Raw genomic sequence first — 18844 nt, 5'->3', positions numbered from 1 at the left:
AAGTCTAGAAGTTGCAAGCAAATATCATGGAAGGATTGTCTACATTTGCCTTTGTTTCTTCTGCTCTGTTGTTTGGAGAGAAGCTTGTACCTTTGGGACATGGGCCTCTGGGATAACTTAATGTGACTATTCATATGCCTACACACCAAGCTGATGGACAACAGATGTACATTTATCACCAGGACAAAAAAAAAAGAGCAGTTAACAGAGTATCATCCTGTGTAGTAGCAAAAGACCAGATCCTTTGTATGTTTTCTGTGTTTGTCCTACTCTCCTTAGCTCTCCTTGTGGGAATTGTGGGTGTGGGTGAAAAATAGTCATTTTTAGTATTCTGAAAGTTGTAACAAAATAGCTGGAGCCTTGACATTTATAAACTGAATTTCATATGTTTGTTTTGCCATTGCCATCTCATCAAGTAATTAGGTCTTACAAAGAGCACTTTTCTCTTGTATGTAACCTTAACAAAAAGCTCAAAATACACTATTAAATGGTTACCTTGTCTGTGTTTATGTTTGATTTGTTTATATCTGTATCTAAATTTGTTTCAGATTGGTGTCTTTGCTTTATATTTCCAGACCTGATCTTGCCTCACAGAAGACATCAGGCAAGCATTCTCCGGATGTGATGTCTCTTGAAACACTGGAAAACACTTGTGAGCCAGAGGACCTCTTTGATGACATCTAACTATGTGTCGGCTGAAAAACTGAGAGAATAGAGCTTCTATTAGACGCAAGCTATAAAACTTAGAAGGCTTAGTTGTAGACACTGAGCTGAAATCTTTACTGTAAGGTTGTATTTGACATATGTGCATTCTTCACAGTTGCAGACCCTTGAGCTGCTGAGGCTTGATTTGTGGCAGCCTTCAGATCAGTTCAGCTGGTCAGCCTCTGTGTAGATCTTTCATCACAATATATATTGGGAAAGAGAGCATCACCACGGCATTTTTACATCCTAACAACCTTTGCCTGCTGATCATATTCAGGATCAACTTGTTTTCCAGATGTCACTAGAGAATGTCAGACATGAAGAAGTCTTAAAAGTTACCACTGTACTGACCTTGTATATTACCCCTTTGTTGAGAAGCTCAGCTTAGATGCCATCTAGCTAAATCATCTTCAATTTTGATTGGGATGCCTTCAAAAACTGAGTTTGAAATGTTATCATCCAGAATGGAGCATCCAAGGAAATGTCATTTTTCTTGTTACTTGAAGATTCTTTGAGGTGTATTCTTGCTTATGGGAGTAAAACGCTTATAAAGTCAATACTGAATCTATTTTACCCTTCTGTAGAAACCCATAACCCTTAAAATGGTTATTTTTGATACTTCATTGATTCTTCTTAAGGTGAGTTATAATAAAGCACATTCTAAGTCATCAATTTTATTTTTATTTTATTTGCTTAGGTGTTTTATGTGTAAAGAGATTAGTTAGTAAAGTGTGTTAATGCCTGACTTCTTCCTGCCTGAAACTGGTGCATTTGTTTATATTGTGGATTTAAGGCCCTGTCTGAGAAAAAGTTACTAAAGTGTATTTACCTTCAGTGGTCAAAATCAAGTGTGTGGAACTAAGCACGTATGTCAAGTTTCTGCTATCCAGTTTTAAGAGCCTGAGCCAATTCTCATTTAAGGCAATAGGAACCAGTTCTTCCATGCCAGAAAGGATGTGATCCAACAAGTTTTAAACATGTGAGTAATCCCATTGAAGTTAGCAGGACTATGCAACATAGTATTGCTCCTGTGCTCTATGGCTTGTAACACTCTCTGGAAATTACTTGATATTTTTGAAATGTCAGCTTATTTAGGCCCTGATTCTGCCAACATTTAAACCTATACTTAACTAAAAGCACCTGTGTCAGTATTTGCGGGATTGAGGCCTCCTTTAAGAACCTAAATAAGGATCTCAGAATATTAAATTTAAACATTCTTTTCTGAAAAACATGGTCACAACATTTAAAATTCACAAAAAGCTTTGGGACAATGCTATAAATCACACAGTAAAAACATAAATGGCCACAATATTGTGCTTGTTACAAAAGCTTTGTGCCTGAGAAATGACAGGACCACAAAAGACCTATTCACACAACTGTTCATAGTCACTGCCTGATTTAAAATCCTCCAGTGCTGATCTGACAATGCTTTCAGCAAAAGCTTGTATATAGTTTCAATTTTAATGTGAAAATATTCCATGACTTAACCCAAAATAAAAGAGCTGGGTTTAGTTGTGCCCACTGCAAAAAAGGAAGGTAAATGGAGCTGAACATCCTGGAGAACTCTGCTTTCAAGAAAGCATTGGTTTCTATTAATAAAATGTTATATAAATAGTAAATGTTACACCCAATTGGCATATGTAGTAAATCCTGAAAGAATGTTTAATCTTTCTCTTTTTTAAAGGTTATAGAATCAAGCCAAGAAGTGAGCAGAAAATGATGTGATGTTGGACATACCTTGGCCTGTGTGAGCACAGGTGTGTCATCTAGTAAGGGTAGCTGTGGTACTGAGCCAGTTTCCAGTCAGCTGCGACTGTTTATGTATACACAAACACCCCCTCTCTCCTTGAAGTCCACTTGTAACATGTTGGTCTTCACAACTGTGTGACTGTTGGTGAAATGCTCCTTTCTGATAAGTTTGCGTGAGAAGATTCTGCTGTTCTGCCTATAAAGTTCCATTTTCCGGATGACTTTGAACAGGAAAGGCCCACCAATTACAATGGCAAAATGAGCACAAGTTATGTGTGAGAGCAGGGGCGATACTGCCAAGGCCACAGAAAATCAGCGGTACTTCATTATGGTGCATATTTGTCCGCAGGTCGTAGGGACATCACTTTATCCTCAAACTTGTCTGTCCCATTGCACTGAAAAGGGCCTAAAGGCCTTCACTGGCCATGCCTAGCAGTACCTGTTTCAGGCTGAGCTGCTATTCTTGGAGGGGAAGGGTGAAGTCTCTAAGTAAAATCTTGGAGGAAAACTGGGAGCTTTGCTCATGGAATTCCTGCCGCTGGGGCTTTCCAGAGCTTGCAAAGCAGAAAGGTTTCTTCGTGAGTCTGTAGATAGTGCCTTTATTCATAAAGCTCAGATAATGTTCACCGTTTTCACAATAACATAACATCTGCTAGTTTGTATTCATTTTGTGATCCACCATAATCCTCAGAATCTTAAGTGCAGAATTAGTAGGCACTCACTTGTTTTTCCTTTCTGCATTTTTGTCGCTGACTGTTCCCTTAAGAGTTTTAGTAACTGGTATTTGACCTTACAGACTAACGCTCCACTTATGTACCTGATTTCTCCAGTTTGTCAAGACAATTTTGAATGTTAACTCTATCTCAGTTTGGCATTGTAAGCAAACATAGTAAGCAAGTTCCATGCTAACATCCAGACCATTAATGAATGTATCAAATAGTTCCGGACTTAAGCCTGACTCTATTCTTCCTTGCATTTTGATAGCAGAGTTACTTTGTGAGCATGGTTTTCTAACTCACGTTTCAGAAGACCACGTTTTCCAGGCACGCGTATAAAACTGTCACATGAAATAACCTGACATGAGATATCAGTCAGCTGCTTTTTCTCTGTCCAAAATATTTTAGTAATGATGGAAGACAAAATAGAGAAACATACCCACAACTAGTTTTCCAAGGCAGGAAATTAACTGAAGTTAAGAAGTGCAGATCAAATTTCAAAGGCCGTCCTTAATTAACACCTCTCTTTGATATTACTCTGCAAATGACTTCCCAGGTAATTCTTTTTTTTTTCTCTTGGTTTAAACTACTTTAGGGGAAGATAAAACGTATAGTTGTTTTACAGTAGGAAAAACATGCCATCTTTCATTAAAGGTTTAGACTGCTCTGGAGTTTTATACTTTTAAAGTAACTACTTAAGCAGAGTTTGTCATTTGATGTCTGGGTTTATCCAGAAAATCTTTAAGTTCAAAAAGATTTACAGAATTTTTTCAAAATGAGAGGAAAAGAGTAGTAAACTGGGTTTTCTTGAGGAAGTACTGTGTAAAGTATTGCCCTTGGGATGGAAATTTTACTTTGATTTTTAAACAATGTTTTAGCCATCTATGTCACTATTTTTACTACTTTCTTATTTTCAAAACTGGACTCATATATATATAGAGAGAGATGTGTGTTGGACATACGTTATTTTTCCTTGTTTTGTACCTGTAACATACAAATGATTGCATGCATAAATGTGATTCCCTGGAAATGTTTAATATAATCTAGCTGGGTTTGACAGCTTCTGCATTTTGCTCTAGTGGCCCAGAGGTACTCAAAGGAAAAGAAAGCCTTTACACATGGGAATTCAGATGCTGCTAAATGTTTAAGGTAAACCAGCTTTTTTATGGCTTGCCATCTGTTTTGTGGGAAGAATAAAATGTGGAAACAATGAAATAAGAATGGTAGGAAAGCAAGTCAATAAAAGCATGTCCCAACTGCTCTGATGCCTAAGGTAATATGTTTGAACATCTGAGCAAAACTAAGTCAAAAAAAAAATGCCAGGAGCTTGTTGTCCCACTAAAAGAGGAGCAGCGAGGAGAAACTTCTTACCTTCTAGAAACCCTCTTCTATTCCCACTTCTCTACAGGGCTGCATCAATCCTCTCATTAGGGGCTAGAACCACTCTGTTGCTGCTCTTGTTTTATTTCAGTTCCCTTCACAATATCTGAGTTCTCATCAAGTCTTTTTTCTAGATTTACCTGTGGCAATCTTCTGTCATCCTCTGCTTTGTTTCTTTTTCATATGATCTTTGACAGCATCTGAGCTTTCATCCCCCTCTGTGATCATTAAATGAGTGCCCTTCTATTGTAATTACATTCCAGAATCCCAGAATCAATAAGGTTGGAAGGGACCTCTGGAGATCATCTAGTCCAACCTCCCAAAGATTTCCTTGTGCTGGTTCCACTGGGGCCTGAACACAGGACCTTCAGCATGTAAAGCAGATGTGATAACCACTACACTATCCCTCTACCCCAAATCAATTTCATTCATAAAACCTATCAGTATTGATCTGCTATTATTAGCAAAATGAATGTCTAGATATTTTTAAAGCCAGTAGTACTAACATGGGAAACATTGAGCTGAAGGGAGGTTACTGGTGGAGGTCCTTAGAATGAGTCTTGGGATCAGTCTCATTCAACATTTGCATTAATGACTTTGGCACAAAAAGCAGGAACTCCAGTGAAATCTGGAGCTGGTGACGTAACTGAGAAGCCTTGTGAGAAACAGTTGCTTCTTTTTTGAAGTAATAGTGGCCACCACCTTTAAACACTGCATGAGTAAGGCATGTGCGACTTCTAGTTTCTGATGTGTGTTGTGTTGTGGAGATTTGCATGACTGTACAGAGAGGCCAGAATGCACAGGGAAAAAACAATAAAGAAACAAAAAAAACTAAGGACACGTTTGAGATAAGTCTGGGTGTGTAGCTGAAGAAAGAGAGAGGGAGAGCATGTGGGAGATGGTAAGAAGGAGAGCTAGACAGAGAGAGAGAGGAAAGAAAAAATCAGAGTACTTTTGGGCAAAGTACTGACTGGAAAAGGGGATGAGGACTGAATAAAGGCAGTTGACCCTGTTTAATTCATTCTTTTTGGGAAACAGGATCATATCAGACATCTGATGCTGTCTGGTCTTGATTTGTCTGCTAATCCCAGAAGTTGGGCAGAAGGAGTAACAATAACCAAAAACTGCCATTTACCAGAATTCTCAGGTCTTGTCAAATGGCTGTTGCCACCTGAATATCATCTGAGGTGAGTTGTTTATTAATGCCCTGGAGAAACAGGATGTGCATGTTCATTTTCAGGTTATTTCTTGGAAAGAAAGGATAGTTCTCTTTTGTTTTTTATGGCTCTGTGTGTCTTGTGCAGAAATACAAATTTGAAAAACATTTTACCATCATACTTACAGTATCACAGACTTACAGAATGGCTGAGATGGGAAAGGATCTATGGACCTTGTCTAATGCAACCGCTTTGCTTGAAGCAAGGTCAGAAAGAGCCAGTTGCCCAGTCCATGTCCAGTCCATTATTACTTAGTAAACAGAGAAAACTTTGTCATAAATGATGAAAATTAATGATGGAAAAGCCCTATGCTATTAAGTCACCCACATTTGCCAAGCTGTTATGGGAAAAATGGCCAGATTGTGCCATAGATGCACGGGCCTGGGAAGTGGGGCACGGATGGAGCTCGAGAAGACAGCGTGTTACCAGAGAGAACGGTGCCTCCTGGAGTGCTGCAGCTGCTCTCTCATCCCCCATAGGAGAGTGCTCCTTGCCCAGCTGGCTATGCCTCCTGCAGTGAGGCAAAGTGAGTGGGTAATTTTGAGTGCAGCTGAGCAGGATAGCATGCCAGAATGAATATAGGTTGCCCAGAGAGGTTGTGAAGTCTCCATCCTTGGAGATACTCCAAAACCCAACTGGACAAGGTCCTGGAAGTCCCACCTGAATATAAGGAAGAACTTCTTTACTGTGAGGGTGACAAAGCACTGGAACAGGTTGCCCAGAGAGCTTGTGGAGTCTCCTTCTCTGGAGATGCTCAAAACTGAGCTGGATGCAATCCTATCTAATGTGCTGTAGGTGACCCTGCTTGAGCAGGGGGCTTGGACTAGATGATCTCCAGAGGTCCCTTCCAACCTCAACCATTCTGTGATTCTGTGTGATTCTGTGCAAGTTGCTATAACTGACCTTGCATGAGTGGGGGAGGTTGAACCAGGTGATCTTCAGAGATCCATTCCAACCTCAACTATTCTGCAATTCTGTAATAGTGGCCAGTTGCTGCATGTAAATGATGTTAAGTGAAGGGAAGACTCTCGGTGCTGAATGAAAATGTGTGGGTTGAAATGTTCAACCTAACATCGTCACCTGAGCTCCTTCAATAGAAAGGAAAACAGATGGATATGTTCAACTTATCTCTCTGAGGGTAAGGTGACTTGCTCCCAGGCAATACCTCTCTCTTTCTCCATGACTACAGAGGGAATGTAGATGGCTAGACACTGAAACTTGTAGCTGGTTGAAGTAGATGAATTCCACAATTACTGTGGCTTCTAAATGAAGTGATTCAGAGCACTCGATGTCTGAGGTTACTGGACCATTTCAAGTCAATGGGAAAAAGCAGTGACAGTTCACATGTGACACATCTATAGGCATGAATATGGCCTCTCATAGTTCATCTGAACACAACTGATATCTAGACCATGAAGGCCTGCCCACACAGCGCTCGGGGAACAGAACAGCCTCCTGCAGAGTTCCCTGCTTTGTTCTTCATAGACAGTGCAAATATCAAGAAAAATTATCTCAAAGAGGAAGCTGACTTTCAGATTTTTATTTACAAAGCTGCTTGAAGCTTTTACTCCACAAACAATTAAGACTGTCATAATTAAGCAGACCATATGTGTAAAATTCTGTACAGCAGATAGAAAAAACATTGATTTTTTTACACAGACAGGTAAAATAGAATGCAGTTAATTGTGATGGACCCTTTAACAGGACAATGGCAGAAGAATGAGTTTCAGTTTTTTGGACTGAAATACATCTGTGACTTTTTTTAAAATGAAAGTTTGTTAGAAAGAACATTCTATATGATGGATCATTTTACCCTGTTGGTCCCTGGCAAAAAGCACTTAAATGTGTTTATATGCAATAGAATTTTATATTTATAAAATAATATAAGCATACAATAATATTATAACAATATGTAATATGTAATATTATAACTTTATGTTTATGTGCAGGTGATCTCATATTCCCAGAGAACAAGCACTTGTGATGAGCTATCTTTTATTATCTGTGTAAAAGTCTTGCTCTTAAAGCACTGTGAAAGCCCAGTGCTGTTTGATCCAGTTTAAAACTGAAAGACTTTTTGCAAAACACTACGAGACAATATAAATAAGACACCAAACTGTCAACGCAAATGTGGTGAACATCATTTCCACAGATATTCACAATAATTAGAGCAATCTTATAAAACGAGTATGTCCAAAAGTAACAGTTTCATTTGTAACATTCGTTATGCAAAATATTCTGAAAGGGTGTGATTTGAAAGCTTTGGAGGAGTGATAGACTTAGAAGATTGGGACCTTTTCCATAGGCCTAAAGTAAGATGCTCAAGACACTCAAAATCACAGATTACCTTTGAATTCTTTGGCTTGACCTTGACTATATCAGAATTAACACAAAATTAGTTATTAATTTATGTGCAAGAATTGGTGCTTGGTGAATGTAGATAAACATTATCTTTCTGCAGGTCACTTTCTGGGTCATCTTTAGCAACAGATATACTTGCTTAATATACTTGCATCTCAGTCACATTCTGCTAAAATATTCCTACATAGAAGATATTATTTTGTTACCACAAACAAATATGTAAACAGAAAAACAACGAATCATGTTTTTAAGTTTTAGAGAGTAATCAAAATATGAAATAGTATGGTCAAGCACAAGTGTATCTACTAGGATACGGATGAATTTGTTTTGAGATTCTGAGGAATTCAGAATAATGTAAGAAGCCTATCTTCTGAGTTTCCCACATCATTCTAATATATTTTTTTTTAAATTTTGACTTCTTGCTATATTCAGACAGGAAGTACTAGCAGTATGCTCTTGTACCATTTCCACATAGGGAGCACATAGTTAATTTTCCTTTATATGGAGAGAAGTTAATCCCTATCCTTTCCTGTAACCTGCTGGAGAGTCCTCTGGCAGTGCTGAAACACCCTCTGATCTAAATCCCATTTGCTCCGTCCTTCCGAGTGTCGGCCTTGCAGCCACGTCCAGAAAACCGTATAGTCTCCTCTGTGCCCAAAGGGCATTTATGAGTATTTTCGAACAGAAATGTTTCCAGGAGGTAGTCTTATTAGTGCCAAACACAACTACTCTAATATTTGGGGTTCAGCAAGACAGAATCCTATTAAGTGTAATGTGGTCCAGTTTCCTTGACTGCGTTCACACATATCGTGTGACAGCAACCGGTGGAACTCCTGGCACGCGCAAGGTGAGTGGGCTTGGCACGCAGGTAGCAAGAATTCCTTCTGCAAGGGGAGCGATCCGAACAGAAAGCATTCTGTATTTGTATTAGTTGCTGTAAGTTTACTTTGGAAAATCAAAACCTCATTAGACATTGTCTGCAGGGAACTTTTACCAGACATGTTGAAGTAAAAGTCACTCCACCCTCTTTTCAACAGCTGCGGTGGAAGCCAAGTACACATGTTAAATTAGGTGTGGATATAGCAAGTGTAATAGTATGACCGATCCTCAAGAGTGGATACGTAAAGCTAAGCACTCAGATGCCTAATACAGGTAGTAGGACCCTGATATTAAACAAACGGGTTTCAAAACTGAAGCAAATATTATCTGCCATATTTGTACTTTTCCTGTGATAATCTCTCTACAAATGCTAATTAGTTATTCTCTACAATTGGGCAGGTAAGCAACTGTCTTGTAATAAGAGTGGTTGAAGATGAGTAAGTTACTTACCCACAATTGTCCATTAAGATATTCACACAAAAGTGAAGAAAGCCCAGCAATCTGGAGCATCAGTCTTTTGCTCAGATCAGAAGACCACACCCAACTCATTTACTTATGATATTATGGTATAGTGATTCTAAATCAGAAAAGTAAAAGGAAAAATCCACAAGGGTGTTAATCTTTCCTACTTGTGAAATAGAAGTGTTCTTGCACACTATTTTCTCAACAACACGGCCTGTCTTTAGGACACCTTTCATTTAGTGGACATCTTCAAGGTTTGCCTTTCTAATCACATTTCTTCTAAAGGCTGTGGAAGGTCTGTGGGCAAAGTATGGCTGAGAATCAGTTTTTGAGCTGCTTCATGTTCTCTCCAAGAAGCATTGCTAACCATGCAGCTTGTGTCAAAGGGTCTGATAGGGAAAAAAATGCCTGCGGGTGTTTCAGTTTGGTGACACAATGTTTCCCACAACTTAGCAAGAAATAAAAAGATGGGAAATGAAATCAGCTGTCTAGAAGTTGTACAAATGAATATGTATAAAAATATGATTGGATTCTCAAGAACAAAAGAGTAGTTGAGACATTTAACCTAAATATCCGTAATAAACTAATCGGAACTGATTTATGGCAAGAAGTCTTTTATGCTGCAACGGCATAGAGGAAGTGAAATAATTTCTGCCTAACACTTTGGCCTTCTGCAGCCTGTCTCATTCCTCTTTGCGCAAGCTTTGGGAAGATTTGTTCTTATGACAAATCCCAGGAATGCTGTGTCTTCCCCTTCAACTTAGTGCAGCTAGAAGAGAGCTGAGCGGAGCAGCCAAACTGGATGATGATTTATTGTAGCTGCTCAGTAATAAGCCGCAGTAAGCCTGGAATAAGTTGTTGTTTTGTATTTTTTTTAATTGCAATTTTGCTTTCAATTTCATGTGCAAAGGAACAAACTAGCGTATTTTCTAGTTTTGCAGCCTGCTTTCTCCAACTGGGATTGATGTGAAGACATTTCTTGTTGCTATCAGAGATTTAAATGGATTCATTATCTTTAACCTGATACACCTTTTTCCGTTGTCTTTTTTAACAGATGTTTTTGCTTGATTAAACTTAATAGAGACATGCAGTACGGGCATATGACTGGGGTTCAGGCTGCCAGAGGAGGTAAGATCAGTTCAAAATAAAGACTTAAATAGGACTAGAGGGACTCTCTCTCTCTCTCTTTTTTTTTTTTTTTTTCTTTAATGGAATGGTTCATTCAGATTCAACATGGGGATATGGGGATTCAGGTATCGTTCTCCAGTGCTTAGAGCTGTTTCCTGTCACAAAGTTAATAGGCCTACCTCACTTTTCATTGAAATACTTGCTTTTGTGACACAGTTGCATATATGATATGTCAGTAAGAATCGTAGAGGGAGTCAGGTTATGTGAGGTTCTTCCTAAAGGGCAGGAGTCCATGTCATGAAATCTGCTGACTTGCTCGAAGCAAGATTCATGCAGAGGGAACATCTCTGAAGTTAAAAGCCCCAAATTAGGCAGCCAAGAACAAAGTTTTATGCCTGAAGGCCACTGCTAATTCTCAAAACAATGGGATGTGAGAGGGTGACTGTTTGGTTTCATTACCCCTGTTCATGGCTGTAAAATGAGAAATGAAATTAAGAAGCACAAGAAGATAAGCCAAAAAATGAAAGATATAGTCTCTGATTTCAGAGAAGATATTTGTAGGTTATGCAATAATGGCTTTGGATCCTTTTCCTTAGCACATCACTAATTCTGAGGGAAACAAAAAATCAGGCTGAAGTAGAGACAGGCACATTTCGGAAAACCTCTGCTTTTTAATAGTGAGATCTACTGAACTTTCCCTAGCGCAGGGAAAAAAGTTCAGATTGATGTTAACATCTCAGTCAGGCTGGTCTGAGTTTCTTTTCCCTTATTGCTCCTGTCTAACACACTTGCCCTTCCTTTCACCATGAGTATGTTGCCAAATAGAAGTTACTCCACACGCAGCCCTGTGATTGCAGTTTGAATAGAAAACTGTCATGAAGTAGAATCCCTATGAGGGCTTCCAAAATGTCTCAATAAATACTAATGCCAGTGGTGATTTTTCTTTATTTGTATGGCTATTTTTTTATCTCTTTTATAATTAATTGCTCTGCATCATAGCATGTAATTACTTGACAGAGTTTTGCTGATAGGATACATAAGTGAAGTCCTCATCTCACTGAAGTCAATTCCAAACCTCATGTGGTCTTCAGTAAAGTAAGGATGTGACCCATATGTTTTTAAAAGTCTTTTAAAATGGCCACATTTCAGTGGTACTCCACAGCTGAGATGACAGTCTACAAGCGAAACATAGTGCATAGAGGCAGATTAGAGGCAGAAGAACTTTGATGATTAGGATAATGTATAGAAAGAGATCTTTCTTAGCTGTACTTTGAAGGAATGGAGTAGACCTTGGCTTGGTTTCTGACAAATAGAAGATCTATTTATGTACAAGAGAGAAGAGTTTAGGCTGTGGACTGTTGTACCACTGGTAGCCTCAGAGGAGGTTCTTCATGTCTTCCTGCTCTATGCTGAGTAGGGCTCTGCTGAGAGCAGAGCCTTGCTCTGCTTCACTAGGCACTATTCAGCCTTGCTCTTGCTGAATAGTGTGTTAGGCTGTACCAAACAGCAGGTTAGCAGTTTCAGATAACTTTTGAAATAGATTCACATAACTATAAGTTTAACTGACTATAGCTGCCCTAAATATAGGATTAATTAAAGCCCCCAAAGCCTGCTCAACCAACAACTACCTTTGCTGTAAGATCTGTGTTAGATCCTTTTATGATCTTTCAAAATCCTGAGCAGAAATATTGGGTCACATTTCAATATCCACTAATGTCATTGGAGTCACATCCATAGAGGATACACAAGAGGACTAGAAATAGGAACTGAAAGGGGTAGAATGTGCAATGTGGAGTGTTATTAGGAAAGAGTAATGGAGCAGCAAAGTAGCTAAATGAGAACTAACAAACTAAACTAAAACAAACAAAAGGAAGTTGTTCTTCATACAAAGGAGTTTAGACCTCTGGAACTTGTTGCCAAAGATGTAGTGGGTGGTAAGTTAACAGAGCTTCAAGAGGAAGCTGGAAGAATGTCTGAAAGAGAGTTACTAAATGCTGACTGAGGAAGTCCCCAGAACTGAAAGTATCTGGAGGTTGAAAGAGTACTTGGGGAAGGAAGGGGGAGGTATCATATGTACTACCCTGTTCTTACTCTTCCCTAGGCATCTGCTTCTAGCCAGTGTTGGGCACAGATGCTGAACTCAGTAGACCTATGGTCTAAGATGGTAATAATTGTTTTTATGAGTATAGTAAGCTGTTTATTTTCTAAACTACAGTTGTGGTTATGCCTTCTCCAAGAAGCAAAGCAGTTGCAAGAACAGATGGGAGATGTCTACACAAACTGATATTGTAAGTGAACCTGTGAAATGTTTTCTTACAACCATGCAAGAGGTTTATAAGGGAGCCAAGTTAGTAAATATCTCCTCGGTGCTTCTCATTCCCATGTCTCCTGATACATGTACAGTTCTGCTGCTTGCTATACAGCAGCACCTCTGTCCCTCCATCTGAGGGTTGTGCTGAGCCTAGCTCAGCACCAAAGCACCTTCTCATCAGTCTCTGTTGAAGTACATGCTGCTGTGATATTTGGTGCGATGAAGTCAGTTATGTTTCAGCCAGTGTCAGGCTATTTCATATTCAGAAGCTTAAATGTCACAGCATGAGGACAGCATACAATTGCTTTTTAAATAAGGTGCATATGTTTAGATGCACAACTGCTGCAAATGAAAAGCCTTGGTTATACAGGTAAATATCTGACCATTTCTTGGCACTGACAGATACAAATGTGTCAGGGAGCTGTATTAGATATAGGAACAACTGCAAAGCGTCCTTATGGCTTCCTCTTGTAACTTGATAGCAGATAATACACAGTTCTTGTTTCAAGAGTGGGGAATTGTAACTGGCAGCTAGACCGGATTCTAACTTGTAGTATGGCCTACTGTCTACCTGCGTGTTTTCTACAGCTTCCTTTGAAAATGTCTCACTCTCAACTTCTTGTTGTAAATATGTGTAGTGTGGCTCTGTGTTAAAAACAACTTTTGTGTTTCAGCCTGACAGAGAGATGTTTCTCAGACTTCTTACAATATCTTGTTTCTATTGTCACAAGCTTTTGGACTGAGGTGCAGTGTTCCTAAGATATTGTTATTATTTGATTTGATCATAAATGGATAATAATAGACCCGGGCCCAGGGAATCGGTATCAGTAGCTGTTTGCTCCCTCGCCTTGTTTCTTTGCCAGCTGTGTTGCTCAACCTATTAGGAAGAGTGTTTCAATACAATTGCTTTGTTAGTTTTGTCCATTAACATACCAAGCCCAGCAGTTTAGGGAGGAGATTTGGTTGCAGAGCCTAGTTTTCCTGTTTCTATGTCACACTAGCTCATTAAAATTATGAACATATTGTGAAATGAAAATAAATATAATTTGGGCTTATCTGGTGTAAAACTAGCTTAGTCATGCTGAGGTAGTGGCTGTCTACATCTGTTAATTATATCCTGACAGGCCTCAGCTTGAGACTTTTAAGACATCACAGGCTTTTCAGAGATTTCCTGATACAAACTTTGTTTCCCTAAAGTGCAGGAATAAGGGCCAGAACTTGAAAACTGTGTTCATAAAGGCATCACTGTATTCAGCCAGTCAGTCAAGATGCAAGTTGCACTTATTATCCATTTATTTGGCATACAGGGTTTGTCTTCAGAAACTCTATTAGTCATGTACTTGCGTTCTGCATTCATAGCTGCACACCAAAGTGTGTATCTCCTAAGGCGGATGCCTGTCAGGTTAGATGCCAAAATTCTCCAGAGAATAATTCCTTAGAGAGTTGACTTGAAATTAAATATCAATTGTCAAGAAAATCTCTTCTCTGATTCCTGTGAAAGAATTGTTCCCCCGGAGTGATCTTAATTTAAGGAATTTTCAGAAGAACCAGCACCCGTTACTGCCTTTCTGATGCTGGAGGCTAACACTCATCAGGGAACATTTATTACTCAGGAACACATATTTTTGATGTTAGCTCTGCTAAAAAATCTACAGCGGAAGATCGTATCTTCATACATATTTTCCTGCTCAGTCAGGAAGACAAAAAGGAAAAAACCATCTCTAATTGAAGTCCAGGGGATTTGTTCCCTCCCTACGGAATATGCGTCATTCACTTTCATTTTAATTTCCTATGTTTCTTTCATAGTTCTCTTGAGCCTTACTGTTCACATGTTGTAGATATACTCAGTGTAAGTGCAGTACTGATGATGATAGTGCTACTAGCAGCTATATCTTATAGGTACATGTGAAGAGGGCATTGACTTCTATCGTTGGCAAGTAGCTGAAGCTTACACAAAACAAAATGTAACTACTGTACTCTAGAGGGTATTCTTCATTATAGAAACTCTGGGAAATAATATAATTTATGGCTTGATTTTTTTATTATTTTGAATTTTAAAATGCTGCAGAAATTCCCACAAATAAGTGTTAAACCTTCTGTAAGAAACACATATGGAATAGGAGAGAGTTGCTAAGTACAAGCCAAAACTGGATACCTAAAGCCCAGAGAGAGAACAGATGTTTTACCACCTGCACACTCTTTTCTACCAAAAAATAATTCAGATTTTGGTGCTCCACATTGGGTCAATCTTTGTTTCTTTTTTAAAGCTGACTTTCCTTTTCCTTAGCTATGAAGCATGGGCAGGGTAAAGAGGGAAAAAAAGACATTAGTGTTATATCGTAGTTGTGCTCAGTGCTTACAGGAAAATGTTAAATTGAAGTTTTTGTCTCCAGGGGTTAATAATGTATGGTTAGTGTAGGGTTGTTATGAAAAGAACATAGTTACAGTGAGAGCATATGGCCAAATAAAAGAAGGAATCCAGCCTTTCAGAGATGCTGCTCTCAGGGAAAGGCACAGGCAAATGCTGACTGGAGCATAGATGCGTTGCTAGCTGCAACTAAGCTGCTTATTCGGCTTCCAGAATATAAGGATATTGCTTCGAGACATGCGGTATGTTTCAATGGCAATTTCAATGAAGAACTGTATTTCAGCTGTATGGGTGAAATTATAGGGGGAGATCTCCACGAAGTGCAATTTCTTGTAACACAAAAGTCACAGAGCACATAAAGTATAAGGAACAGCTTGGCGTTCGGATGAAATCCAATGAGTGTGCCTTGCCCTGGAGGTGGAAGGTGCTGAAGACGGTTGCTGAGGGAGGCTCCAAAATACTAAAGGCTCAGAATGCAGGAGAGTAGCAAGAAAACCAACCGTGAAGAGACTGGAAAAAGGAATAAGTTACATTAACCCAGGTATAAGTTTTAGCTGTAAATCTAAGCTAAAAATCAGCTCATGTTACTTCTTTAGACTGTCTTTGAATTCGAAGAAGCAAAGAAGTGAATTCTGCCCGTTTTCCCTTACCCAGGCCCCCTGGGCTTGGTACCATATTGCTGCTGTTGAAGACAACAGGAGTTTGGCCTGTATATGCAGAGTACTTTTTTCTAAGCAGTGCCTATAACTGAATGATAACTCATGCTCTGCCAAGAGCAGGATAGTGCCTAGAGACGATAGTACAGAATATGTTCATTTCTAAACAACTAGAAGAGAGTTTACTTTACTGACAGATAAAGATAAACAGGAGGAGGCAGCTGTAAAAAGAATTCCATTGACCAGTGACCTGAAAACATGTAGCTTTCCATAAAATAAGCACAAACTAAATAAAAGAGAGTATTTAGATTCTGCAGAAATACTTCCTTCAGAACAAAGCCAATTAATTTTAGAGGAAAATATGAGGAGGATATGTGGAGAAGGAAAAGGCAGGCCTTTCTAGTTAAACTACGATTTGTTTCAGTATCGCTATATGGCCATCTTTACTCTCTCAAATTAGACCAGAGCAGATGTCCTGGCTACTTACAACTGTGCACACAGACTGAAGAGTATGAAACTCTGGTTCTATAAAGCAGGCTCAGGTATACACAGAGTGTGAGACTCCCATTCAAATACCTCTAATAACATGAAAAAGAGCATTAAAGGCATACCTCTGGAAAGACTTACCTATTTTGTTGGTTCTTTAGTTTGGGTTTTTTTGCTGGATTTTGTTCAGATTATGGGTCTTTTTTCATATATACCTCAAACGAGTTTGTGGTGGGCAGGGGGGGTATATGTGTATGCCATCTTAGTCAAACCAATTTCTCTTCTTCACTTGCAAAGACTGGAAATAAATTTAGTGATAGCTAGAGATAATATATGAAAAGTAAATTCACTGACAAAATAGAGGAACTCAGAGCAATCTAAAATTTAATCTGTAACATTCCACAAAACGAAAATACTGATTTTATCCTGCTAACCCTCCTTTTCCATGATAAGAACCTGAACTTAAATCTACTGGCATTTCATAATTGAGCTAACAACCTGAGAACTAACATATATCTTGGGGTTGAGTTAGCAACCCAAAATAGGAAAGATCTGTTTACCCAGATTTGTCTGAATACCACTGAAATCTCTCAAGAATCTTTGTACTTGAAGTTCCTGACAAAGATGATCAGATTCTTCAGATGCTGTCATGAAATCTCCTACGTTAAAGGTCAGGCTGTCTAAGAATTTGCTGCTAAGTTAGACTCAGATGTGAACATCAGTGAGATCCTTCCAGAACCTTATTCAGGGTGTGTAGCTGCTATCCCACATGTAAGCTTTATTGTGACACAGTTACAGCTTGCTTTAGTTTTAGTAAGAAACACTAAGTTTGTATATAGTATCTCTCAAGTAACGCCTACATTTACATACGAACAAAAAGTTTAAACTAGGCCTATTAAAAAGAAAAAAAGACTAAAAAGCTTCGGGTGTCAGGCCATTCATCTTGCAAAATAGCAGCATGCTAAAACACTCTGTTCCTTACAGGAAATCTTACTCTTACATGGATGCCATAGTGCATGACTACTCCTCGACCACAGAAAATTATGTAACATATACCCTTTCTTACAAAAGCCAGACTGACTAATTCAAGCTGCAGAACAAGAAATTCTAAAGAAAATCTAAGGAATGAAATACTGCCAGAAACACTCATAAATAAATGGTTTCCCATTCAAGAGTGAAGGAAATGAATGGAGGACCTAGGACTGGTAGAGAGCATCTGTGCAAACCACATACGTGCCACAAACTCTGAAGTAATAGTAGAAGATGGATACCCCAGGCCAGGTTTCCTTAGAATCACAGCTGAAGAACGTGTAAGAGGAGTGACCACCGTGGGAGATGCTATTAAACCATCGGCAAAGGCAAGTGAGCACTCGGGGGATGCTAGGATGCCGGGCTTATAGCTCAGCTTCTGGGATAACACAGCTTCAGAGGCAGCTCCAAGCATAGACAAAGCTGGCTTGTATCAGCAAAAGACAGTGTATAGACAGTCTTTGTCTCTGAATTCATACATCTTTGCAGACGCCTAATATAAATGATCCATTCCAGTGATGCCGCAGAGTCTTGGCCCTGTCTCCTTCTGGCATCAAACGTAGGCAGCGCTCCCATCTGGCGCCGGCCTCTCCTCCAACTCTGTGGGCCACTCGCAGGGTTGCAGGACACACTGGTGTGGCGCAAGCTGGTAGCGGAGGCACCTCTCCGTGCCTTGGGTTGCCCCAGGGTTGGAGGATTGAGTTACTAGTGGGTCGGTTGCTGGCAGGTCACAGTTTACAGAGTGGTATTTTAAGGTAAACAAAAGTTGGATTTGTTTCTGAGTTCCCACTGTATACTTTGTTGATGCTGTATCATACCCCTATACATTTAATGAACTTGAAAATAGTAATTACAGTAGAGTGAAACAGTGCTGGGAGAAAATCTTGTCTTAAGGCAAATAGGAAATTTATTTTTATTTTACCTTACAATTGATGGAATAGCTATTAATGGAAAATAATCACTTTTCTGATATCTCTTTACTATTGCTGTCATATGTCACTTCTGCCAAGTAGATTAGTTTGTTAGAACTGGCAAAAAAAAAAATCCTGTAAAAAATGCAGATGTGGTGGTACCATAGTGTTTTACAAATTCAAGCTTGATTTTTGCCAAGTTGTTTGTCCTATAAAAATTCCCAGAGAGTTCAGAAAAAGCAGAAGTCCAAGCTTTTTTTCAGATTATTTTGGGGATTTCCATTCAGGAAAGATTTTAACTCCCTGTTGTCTTTAGATTAGACATCTAAATTCAAAGCACAGTAATTTTTAAGGAGGGGAAAATATTATGCTCAATCTCAAATAAATTTTTCAAAGTTCAAAGTTTGACTCAGGTTGATATAAAGATCTTTTTTTTTTTTGTCCATTATTTTGTTTGTTTTCCACTAGCAGTTAAAAATCAGTTCC

General features: G+C 39.0%; 1 protein-coding gene across 3 annotated transcripts in view; it reads left to right on the top strand.

Moving 5' to 3' along the window:
• The window catches only part of XRCC4 (X-ray repair cross complementing 4), a 187311-nt gene extending 185978 nt beyond the window's left edge, over nucleotides 1-1333 (top strand). For all 3 annotated transcript variants that reach the window (XM_062599841.1, XM_062599842.1, XM_062599843.1), the window contains exon 8: nucleotides 576-1333. In XM_062599841.1, the coding sequence (XP_062455825.1) occupies nucleotides 576-684 (109 nt within the window). In that variant the 3' untranslated portion in view covers nucleotides 685-1333. The remainder of the gene's footprint in view (nucleotides 1-575) is intronic.
• The last annotated feature ends 17511 nt before the right edge of the window (nucleotides 1334-18844 follow it).

This window comes from Rhea pennata, chromosome Z, assembly GCF_028389875.1.
Source record: "Rhea pennata isolate bPtePen1 chromosome Z, bPtePen1.pri, whole genome shotgun sequence".
NCBI classification, from domain to species: Eukaryota; Metazoa; Chordata; class Aves; order Rheiformes; family Rheidae; genus Rhea; species Rhea pennata.
The sequence above is the reverse complement of the archived record's forward strand: the minus strand, read 5'-3'. Positions and strand labels throughout refer to the sequence as shown.